Source organism: Pygoscelis adeliae, unplaced genomic scaffold (assembly GCF_000699105.1).
Source record: "Pygoscelis adeliae isolate BGI_AS28 unplaced genomic scaffold, ASM69910v1 Scaffold300, whole genome shotgun sequence".
NCBI classification, from domain to species: Eukaryota; Metazoa; Chordata; class Aves; order Sphenisciformes; family Spheniscidae; genus Pygoscelis; species Pygoscelis adeliae.
In genome coordinates this window covers 2,485,693-2,496,330 of record NW_008824004.1, presented here as the reverse complement: position 1 = coordinate 2,496,330, position 10,638 = coordinate 2,485,693, and the positions used below count along the sequence as shown (strand labels likewise).

Here is a 10,638-nt window from a genome sequence, read left to right as displayed (position 1 = left end):
ATTAGAGGTGAAAGTATCAGTATTTGATTTCTTCTGCTGGGGCTGGACACCTGTTTCACCAACCTTGATGAGAGACATTCAGATTGCTAGATAGACTTAAAATTTTGTTGATGAACAAATTGTTCTAAAATTTACAATAAAATTCTATTAAATTGCTAGAGACATTATTACAGCATTCGTATCACGTTCCTTTACCTGGCTTTTAGCAGTATAGTCACACTGGCTTCCCCTTACAGACAGTAAAGGGAAATAGGTACCGTCTGAGTAATTTCATCTGAGTAAGGAGGAGCAAGCTAGATCTTGCCATTTATAGTGGAAGACAGGGTTTACTTGTGCTGGTTTCATTGAATCAGTTACCCGCTTGGTAGTATGAAGTGGACCACACTGTTAAAAGGTTATTTTTTTAGGGTTTAGTGGGTAAGAAGAGCAACGGTTACTAACTGTCCACACACATGGTATTTTCCCTTGAAGTTTTTTGTATGCCATTGCTGTCTGGTACCTGCAGGCTCCAGCACCAGTTTGTTTAACAAGGGCATACCTTGGATATTCACTTTTCCACTGCTTCAGTATCCCTTTTCAGTGTTCAACTTCCTGTAGTCTCATCTGTGTGCGTGAGTGAAATACTCTGACCGTGGCACTTGTGTGGCAGTTACATGACTGCTTATACTGTAACGTTCGCAGCCATTAGCTCACTCGATGGCTATGCAAAAGAGAACTCCCCTAATACCTAATTACATTTTCCCCTTCTTTGATGGGAAAACATCTTGTCTGTCAGGTAGCTTTCTCTAAAAGACTAAAACTCAAACTAGGGTCTTGCATATTAGAACTTAAAATACTGACTTACCGAGTTCAATGTAGATGTCCTGCAAGGGTGTATAACAATGTTAAAATTTTCTTTTAAACGTTGAAAGAATCTGGCTCAACTGAACTTGGCTTTAGAAGAAGTACTTCAGCAAGAAGAGTTGTAATTTACATTCTGTTCAACGCAGCTGACTTCTGACTCCTTTTTTCCCTAGTACAAAGGCTCGTACTTCAGCATCAATTATCTTGCGAGGAGCTAATGACTTCATGTGTGATGAAATGGAACGATCTATACATGATGCGCTCTGTGTTGTTAAAAGGGTATTGGAATCCAAGTCTGTTGTCCCAGGTGGTGGTGCTGTAGAGGCAGCACTTTCAATATATCTTGAAAATTACGCAACCAGCATGGTAAGTCAGTCTTGCACGAAGACGTAACAGTGTGTATGTGTTCAATTAGGATAACGTGAATTTTCAAGCATTTATTTTCTTCTACTAAAAGTCGGTTCCGTGACTCATGAAAAAGTAATCATCTTACAGAACGTAAGATGCTTCTTTAAAATGGAGGGTATGAGTTACTCTTTCTCTGCTAATTAGACTGTGTGGTTCTTCGGCCTAAAAATAGGTTTTGCATGTGAAAAACCCCTATCTACTGTTGACACTCTTGATCGTGGCTGCGTATTTTCTTCTTCTGTTGCAGCAGTTGGTTTAAAAACTTTTTCCTCTTTCTAGGGGTCACGTGAACAACTTGCAATAGCAGAATTTGCAAGATCCCTCTTAATCATTCCAAATACATTGGCAGTAAATGCCGCTCAAGATGCGACAGATCTCGTTGCGAAGTTGAGAGCGTTCCACAACGAGGCTCAGGTTAACCCAGATCGCAAAAATCTGAAATGGCAAGTATCCCTCTGTAGGCAGGCTATCAAAAGTGAAGTGGGCTGGTGACTTAGATGGAAAATTGTGCTGCCAGTTTACTGACCTGTGATTTGCATGTAAAAAAAGGGTGTAGGAAATCGCTGACTTTTCTTTCTCTGTCCTTCAGTCCCATGTATGCGTCACTGGGACCCAGTAGGCAACAGCGTACTCCCGCCTATATTTCTACTTTTTCTACCTCTCCATCTGCCTGTTTCTTCTTTTCAGGATTGGACTTGACTTGATCAACGGAAAACCTCGCGATAACAAGCAAGCCGGTGTCTTTGAACCAACCATGGTCAAAACTAAGAGCCTGAAGTTTGCAACAGAAGCTGCAATTACTATTCTTCGAATTGATGATCTTATTAAACTGCACCCTGAAACTAAAGAAGAGAGAGGGTGCTATGAGGATGCAGTTCACTCTGGAGCACTTGAAGAATAACTTAGGTTTTATTTATGTTTGTCTAATGTACACTTCCCACTCTTGTAACTAAAATGTTAATAAAACAAGTGGTTGAATGCTGCTGCTATTTTCTTGTGAACAAATTAATTTTTGAAGGTGAGGTTGGTCCTTGCGGTGAGAATTTAAGCTCTAGCGTGTGTCAACAACGAGAGCGCCTGCAGTAGCCACCAATCTTCTTGTCACAGCAATGATTGAGTGGCACAAAGTAATGGAGTAAGCTTATTTAATTTTAGGCAAAACAAACAAACAAGCGAACGTAAGCTCCATGATTGGAAGTTTATTAGTAAACCGTTTCAAAGCTAGTTAGCACTAGCTAGTCAGTCATTCACATTCATCTCTCAACGCACATGGCTATTCCCATTCCCCCTCCTATACAGAGAGCAGCAACACCACGTTTTCCACCTGTTCGTTCCAGTGCGTGTAGGAGAGTAACGAGGATGCGACAACCAGAGGCACCAAGAGGGTGGCCAAGAGCAATAGCTCCACCTTGGATATTAATCTAAAAAAAAATAAAATACAGAAGGTCAAGTGAAGAAGTCATTTAGCTAGCTTATTTGAGTTTTGATGTGAATGACTTCACTGGATATAGTACTTGATCGTGCGTAAGCCTGAAACTGCTACCACCATTTCGAGGAGAAATTGAACAGGAATACAACAGCTGTTACAATTAGTGTTTCTTCTGAAAGGGGCCTATCTTTACTCTCTGAAGATAATTAAGGTGATAACTGAGGTGAATTTAGGGAGGGGAGAGTAATACCTGCATTTTTCCCCATCACTGGAAGAACACAGCGGCAAATACACTTCCAGCAGCAAGTTCAGATTCTGAAGTTAGTTACAAGTATGCCCAAGCGGCTCTCTAGAGTGGCATCCGCATCCGCTGTCATACAGCTGTAGCCTGCTCAGCTGGGAAACCAGGTGCCTGCTAGCAAAGCAAGCCTACGGCAGAGTAGCCCACGGAAACGCCTGCCCCTCCTTTTTGCTTACGGCACAGTGACTGCAAAAGGACTGTCCTCACCTTTGAATACAATCCAGATGCACAGACTGGAACAACTTTGAATTGCAGGAGGCAAACTAATAATGGCCTCAGATACATTCATTACCTTTTCTGGGTTTACTTCCAGTTCTTTTGCTATTGCAACGGATAGCGATGCAAAGGCTTCGTTAATTTCAAACAGGTCAACTTGTTCCAGAGTCCAGCTGGCTTTGTCAATCTGAGAAAACAAAATAAATTGAGGCTTTATTATCTTTTAGCTTTTCCTCAGCACCGGAGGAAGCTTTTCGTAAGACTTAAGTTGGTTGATTTGAAGCCACCACTTCTAAAAAGTTGAAGGAGACAATTGACTGATTTTACACACGTGGTGGTGGTGGTGCAATTTGTGGGATTCAAACCCTATGTGGTGCCCTCAATAGAACAAGCACTGTTTTCAAAAATAGGTTTTAACAGATTAAAAGCAAGTTTTTCAGGACATAAGTCTGATTCCATTAGAGATTCTCTGCAAGCCAGTACAGATTTTTACACAGGAAATAGTGAAATGACCACTAGCAATGGCTGCCAAAGTGTAATTCATCCAGCCTCTCCTGCTTTTAAGTTGAAAGTTGCCACTTGAAGCTTTTCACAGGCGGCTATTTTGAAAGATGGTTTGGCTCATGTTTTCACTTGAGAAACTCTTGTGGTGCAATTGCCTGCTTGGGTGCAGGCTTAGGCACGTTTCACATATTTACATTTTTACTTCCACTCAGTCTAACAGCAACGCTTTATCAGCAGAGTCATCTGCAGCAATGACGTTTCACAACCAGCTAGCCAGGCTGGTGCATCTCCAAGACCAAGTCAAGGAGGGGGGCCTCTCTCTACCAGATATTATAGAGACAGTATGGAAACCGTTCACCTTCTGGGAAAAGTCTTATCTTTTGAAGATCTACTATGTCGTTGCAACACTAAAATGCACGACTTTTACTTGGTCATTCTCTCGCTATAAAGTGCTACCATGAAATTCTGAAGGATAAACTAATAATATATGGAGGGTGTGAAGTGTTTGATAACACATATTACAAAGTTTACATTAAGAAGTAGTGTGCCCTTTTTCAGAGCACCTATATTTTTACAGGTACAGTTATATACAGCTTATCTGTTCTACAATTTAACTAAAAATGTGTATTGTATATACATTTATAGCATTCTGGATTTAAAAGAACAGTTTGAGATGTGATAAGAAGAAGCTTCAGCATTACAGTTCTGATTTTCCCATTAAAAGCCACAGAGCTTGGGTGAGTTCAAGTTAGGCTTCTGCATTGCCAGGACATTTCAGAGATGAACAAAATCAGGCCTTTACACAGTATAAAAACTAAGAAGGACTACTAAAGCAAATCTATCCTTATCAGCCGTACGGGAGCTCTTTCCATGCTCAGCTTCATAGCTCAGTTTTAGCAAATCATCAGCTGGGGTTGCCATGGGCTAAGTCTCCATTAGCACGCAGCGTGGTACCATAGGAGCTGCTCACTCAGGGCATTTTATTTGAGAACCTCGTCCTGCGGACTGAACACAGAGCGCATCAGTGAGTGCGATAATGGTCTGAGCACATTAGATGTGGTTCTGGAGCGCACCTTCTTGTTTAGTTTCATCTGAAAGGAATCCAATTTGCATGCTCCAACCCTTTCGCAGAGCAAACCAAAACACAAAGAGCACCATCATGTTTGCTAATGCAGAGGCACTCACCGGCCCTTCTCTCAGTGCTGTACTATTGCAAACACAATCAGGCAGTGATCTGAAAATTAACCTGGACAGACACGGCATCAGAACCATATCGTGGCAGAAACAAATCATCCCCGAATTAGGTTAGTATATACACATCCATGAAATTTATCTTTAGCCTCCTAGGTTATCTAGGCAGCCTTTCACAAACCTGACTAGTTTATGTTCTGAACTCCATTCATACCCCTATACATTTTTTTTTTCCCCAATGAGTAGGCACTAGCCTGGTAGCACTAGAAATCTTAATCTTATATACTCCCACTATTTTAAGTCTTGTTTTCACTTAGTTTATTTTTTCTACTAAGTTTTCCTTAGAACGTAGAAAAACCAAGACATGGCCAGAAAATGAAAAGCAATTACAAGCAAGAGTTTTTAAATGATAGATAGATAGATAGATAGACAGACAGATAATTACTTACAGCTTGCTTTATTGCTGAAATGGGTCCTACTCCCATTATAGATGGATCTATACCTGTCTGAGCCCAAGATACAACCCGAGCCAAAGGCATAAGACCTCTCCTAGCAGCTTCCGATTTCTTCATTAGTATTACAGCTGCAGCTCCATCATTTATACCTGTGGAATGACAAACAACTTTTATGTATTCATTGGGTTTTATGGCTTTTACTGTACCACCTTTTCCTGCTTGCGTAAGTTCACAATCTAGACAAAACAAAAAAAATCACAAATCTTTTACTGGTTTAGGTCAGTATTCTTTTTCAGATCAGCCAAGTCTGACCTCTGACACAAACGCTTAAAATGGGTAACGTATCTATACTGCTGTAAATGTGACATGTTTGTGATTTCTATTCAGAAAGCAGCAGGTGGAAGAGTTGAGACACCATCTGAAAAAAGACCACATCGGATTTATTAGGTAGAGTTTGGAAGAGGCAGCGTAAGGACCGAGGAAGACGTTTCAAAGCTGCCCGTGGCAGGAGAGTTAGTCCTACAGAGGTAACATTTTCAAACATGAATTGTTAAGTTTTCCTTTGTCCAGACCTGCAGTATTAGAAACCACCAGACAGCTAGTTTTAAAGAAAGAGGATGTAGTTTCTCTTTGTTCCAGACTATCAAATACTGCTGTTATTGTCCAAACTCTTGTATTGCTTCACAGAAAGCAAGCAAACAAAAGACAACTTGTCCATAAAGAAATCCTCCACCACAGTTACATTCGAGTTCTACCTATGTTGTCAAACACATTGCCATTTTCTGCAAAATACATTCAGCAGTAACCACACGGCAGCCAACCCCTCGCAGAGACCCTGCCTTCAGCCACGAGCAGCTACTGTTCTTTTCCATTTCAGTTTTAGCCAGACAGACCAACCTGAAGCATTAGCTGCTGTTACTGTCCCAGTTCCGTCTGTCAGGAAACAGGGCTTTAGCTTTGCCATCGTTTCCAAGTTGCTCCCATGTCGAGGGTGTTCATCTGTTTTAACTTCTATAGGACCTGAAAAACAGAGCATTATACTCATAGGAGGGTCTAATCGCGTGCACTTGCCTCAAACAGAAACCTGGCACAAACAATAGGCTGATAGGGAGTATATGCCATATTCCTTTTAACCAACCAGCCATTCTGTCGGAGACAGCTTCCAACTCAGTGCAATCTGTTAAAGCTCCCTCCAGCTGCTTCTAGCAGGACAGACAGCTGGGTTTTCTGAGACAAACGCTAAGAACTAAAATACTGTCCAGTTGTACAAAAGCAGATCTTGTTCTTGCTGTTCCTCTTCTTGCAAAGAGCAGTCAGGTGTCATTAAATACTATTATCTAAACTGGTATCAGGAAAGCCCTTCATTAGTTTGTAACTGGCCTAATGCCAGAACTTTTCCCACAGGGTCTATTCGATGCAAATGTTGAACAACCGATTCTTGATTTCTGTTTGGAAAATTCAGGTTTTGCATCCACCTCACAAGGAGCTGGGGGAATTCTCCTGCTCCTGAAACAGACCTTTGGCTCAAGCACCGTAATAGGTCTGTTTATAACCCTAACAGACCTAAAGAGAAACATACCTAATATATGTAACCTGACCCAGTTAATTAACTAGTAGCCCTAATTATTGTCACTGTGTATTTTACTAGGTGGGCAAGGATTGCCAGATCAACATGACTGTTTTAAGTTTGGTGCAGCAGGAGTCTAACGAAACAAAAATACTGATTTTGGTACCATATCCGAGCCTATGTTAAGTCAGCAGTTTGCCTGGGTACTAATTACATCCCCAATAAAACAGATATTAGCAGTATTTGCAGAGAGCTACATTTAGATATTCCGCATTTGCATTGTTTCTCTCTTATTTCAAAAAATAACCACTGGAAGTCGAAAAAGAGAGCAACAGGCTACATGCTTACAGAACAGCTTACAGAAAAGGCTGTGTAACTGGGAAACCATCACAGCAGACATAGCAGAAAACAGATTTTTCTTTCAAAATCAGCTCTCATTATCCATTCACACCTACCTTTTTTAGAAGGTACAAGAACAGGAACAATTTCTTTTGTAAAATAGCCAGCTTTCTGTGCTGCCTCTGCCCTGTTTTGTGACTGTACAGCAAGTTGGTCTTGTTCCCCTCTGCTGACTTGCCACCGATTGGCCACATTTTCAGCTGAAATAGCAACAAAATGCAAACTGCCATCAGAAAATGCTAAAATTCTAAGTAGTAAAATTGTAAGCACAAAGGTAGTCATTAATATTTGCTCTAGCAAGCAGCTCAGCTTGTTGAACAGTTTTCATTCTGATTTCCTCATTTTGTTTGCTCACAAGTCTCTATTTTCCTCTGAGGGTGAAAATATCTGTGCGGGATCTCCTCCCAGATGGTATACCAAGTTAAATACAAATGCAAGCAAGCTTTTCTAGTTTATTGCTTCTCTGGATTATTATGCTCAGATCTCTCTACAGCTCCTTCAGAGGAGGGAACAGCTCCGAGGTTACCGTTTCATAAGCAGGGTCTGAAAAAGCAGTTGGCTGACTATCCCGTCCAGGATGCAATAACCTGAAATTGCAGAACCGTGTGTATCCACGGTACACTTTACGTAATTCCCCCCCACTGTAAATCTGTGCTGCTGAATGCTTCAGTTACATACAGGGATTATTCTGTTCATTTTTTCCTGAAATTAAATTAAATTGCTCAGATGCAAAAGAGATGCAGTGAGATTAGCTCAGACAGAAAAAAAACCCCAAACAGTAGCTTTACAAACAACGCAGAAAATGCCTTCAATGCCTTTCAACGTTAGGGATTTCTTTCTTTTTCACGACTACAACTTCAGGACAGCTTGAAACACCTTATTTGAAACTTCAGATTTCTGAAATTTCTTATCAGTGAATTATTCTCCCCTCCCCAGTTAACCATTTCATTTTCTGGACTGTCACCACTTACCTGTTATACCCATATGATACTGATAAAAAGCATCTGTGAGGCCATCAAGGATTATAGTGTCCTGCAAGGAAGCCTCTCCCATCTTCACCCCAGCTCGCATGTGAATTACATGAGGAGCCTGCAAGAAGGTATTTCAAAAGGAGTTAGATGTTTTCTATCTCCAGTGCGCAATACAGCCAGACAGCTGAAGAGACAGATCCCTGCCCTGCAGCTGCAGGTAGCTACCCCAAATCCCGGCAGTCTCCCCAGCTGCCTGCTCCGTCTCTCCCCCCGGCGCCTGCCAGCTAGCAGGCTCTGTTTGGCCGGTGCATTTCTCTGGCAGCAGATCACCAAGCACCAAATGTTTTCTCTCCACAGATCGAATCAATCATACCTGGGGCCATACGGCCACGGTTCCCCCACCCTGCCAGTCTGCTCTAGGTGGTTCCCGATCGCACTCCGCTGCCAGCCATCGCCAACATCACTCTCAGCGCGGGCAGCCAGCGAGCCCCAGCAGAAAAGGCCACTCCCTTGTTAGGGATCAGATCACCAGCCCAGCGCTGTTCCTCGATACAGCCTTGGGCTGAAAACTGTGAAATGAAAGCCCTTTGCTTCCTTTCCAAGCTCAAATCGCTTGGTAAACAGTAATGTTTCTAGTTATTCCTTCTTTGGGCTTCTTGCAACACAAAAAAACCTGTCTATTGCCAGCTGTCACAAGCAAATCATTCACCACAACAGGGCTAGATGGAAATGAAAATGGAATTTTAAATGTGGTGTGTGTTTGCATGGCACCTTTTCAGTAGCTACAGTATCAGGTCTTTTTTTTTTTTTTTAGGGAAAAAAAAAGCTGCTGAAGTCAATTGTTGCATGTGTAAATTCATTCCCAAGTGCAGAAACCGAAGCTCCTCTTTCAATCTGCCTCCAGAGCGTTAGCCTAGAAATGCAGTGTTTCAACATAACTGAATGCTGTTTGCTCCCAGTAAGTCAGCGCAATGCGAGTGCAATCATTTGCTTTACCTTGCTCATACTTTCCATGCCTCCTGCGACCACGATGCTGGAGTCCCCTGTCAGTATGGACTGAGCAGCCAGACACACCGCTTTCAAGCCTGACCCGCAGATCATCTGGCAGCTCCAGGCGGGCACAGAGTAAGGGATTCCTGCAGCAACGCTCGCCTGCCGGACGGGGTTCTGGCCGGCACCTGCAGGAACAGGCACCATTTTTCCTTTGTCTGTTCTTAAAAAACAAATACCGGCCTTGTCACTTTTCACAACAGGTACCCCAATTCCACCAAAATGTAGAGCTCGCTCCTATTTTCAGTTGGTAGATAGAGAAGTTCCCAGCAGTAATCTGTAAACAGGAGCTCAGTTACCTCTCTCATTTATACTGTTGATCAATAAAATACCTGCAAGATCAGGGACTTGCTACTGATAAGTTTTATATCTGCAACTCTGCTTTTGATGGCAGGTCAGATGAAGCACCAACTTCAAATTAGCACTAGCCTGTTGTACGTGTGCGAGATGAGAGCTCAGTTAAATTGCTACTCGCTGAAGGGTTTCTTTTTGACATCTCCTGTACATCACCAGCAGACAACTTTCCCTAAAAGTTCCTATGGAAACCAAAAGCACCATTATGCAAGGACAGGCCCAAAAGCTTCCATTCTTTGTTGTAATCCTGGTGGAGAGAATAGGAACACTATATTCAAAGAAAACATTCTTCATCTGCATCTCCCCAGGCCAAAGTAATGCCAGGTCTTTGTATGTAAAGAAATGGATAAGGAGAGCACATCATTCAAGGAGCTAAAAATACACAGGAATCTGGATCAGCTTTAAGTAAGACAAAAATATTCGTTTCCTTTATTTTATTCCTCCACCTTTAAAATACAAACCTGCCCTGTGGCTCTGCTGATTAAACATCACCCTGGAAAAAGCAGAGGACTGTTTCAAAGCAAACAATTCCCTATCAGCCACATTCTCATTAAATAAAAATATTTGCTTCCAAGCAAGTGGCGTCACAGATCTCACAGGTGAACACAAATGCAGGCCTCACTCTTAAAATCTCAGAATTACCATTACTTATGATGTTAAATTTATGCGATGACCAACGCGAGAGGGGATGCTGTAACAAAGAAACTGACTGTCACACACACACTGTTAGCGACTTCGGGGATTTAAAAAAACCCAAACTATCCCCCCCCCCCCCCCCCCCTCCTTTCCAAAAACCCAGCAATGGGTTTGGTCACCCAGCGCGTGCGGAGGAGCGGCCAGGACGCCGCTCAAGTCCTTTGTTAACGAACCACGTTCTTAACGGCAAGGAATAACGTTCTGAAACACGAAGCCTGAGCCGTTTCAGTGGGGCAACGAAGGAGGGATGTGGC

The 10,638-nt window shown here is 42.3% G+C and overlaps 2 protein-coding genes across 2 annotated transcripts in view; one reads left to right on the top strand and one right to left on the bottom strand.

The window, feature by feature from the left end:
- The window catches only part of TCP1 (t-complex 1), a 6,999-nt gene extending 4,759 nt beyond the window's left edge, over positions 1-2,240 (top strand). Inside the window, exons 9-11 of the mRNA XM_009325512.1 lie at positions 1,017-1,209; positions 1,531-1,694; positions 1,939-2,240. Of these exons, the coding sequence (XP_009323787.1) occupies positions 1,017-1,209; positions 1,531-1,694; positions 1,939-2,152 (571 nt within the window). The 3' untranslated portion in view covers positions 2,153-2,240. The remainder of the gene's footprint in view (positions 1-1,016; positions 1,210-1,530; positions 1,695-1,938) is intronic.
- A 147-nt stretch (positions 2,241-2,387) lies between these two features.
- ACAT2 (acetyl-CoA acetyltransferase 2) lies at positions 2,388-9,481 on the bottom strand. Its single transcript, XM_009325500.1, has 7 exons — positions 9,281-9,481; positions 8,285-8,402; positions 7,370-7,513; positions 6,245-6,367; positions 5,342-5,496; positions 3,274-3,384; positions 2,388-2,672 (listed from the first exon to the last, which is right to left on the bottom strand). The coding sequence occupies exons 1-7, from the start codon at positions 9,479-9,481 to the stop codon at positions 2,505-2,507; spliced, it is 1,020 nt and encodes a 339-aa protein (XP_009323775.1). The 3' UTR covers positions 2,388-2,504.
- Between the last annotated feature and the right edge of the window lie 1,157 nt (positions 9,482-10,638).

Bases quoted from the DNA above. Each gene is read 5' to 3' on its own strand.
- ACAT2 (XM_009325500.1), bottom strand. From the start codon at position 9,481: ATGGTGCCTGTTCCTGCAGGTGCCGGCCAGAACCCCGTCCGGCAGGCG. The intron at 7,514-8,284 runs GTAAGTGGTGAC...TTGCTATTTCAG, and splicing joins GTATCATATGGGTATAACAG to CTGAAAATGTGGCCAATCGG. The intron at 3,385-5,341 runs GTAAGTAATTAT...TTGTTTTCTCAG, and splicing joins TTTCAGCAATAAAGCAAGCT to ATTGACAAAGCCAGCTGGAC.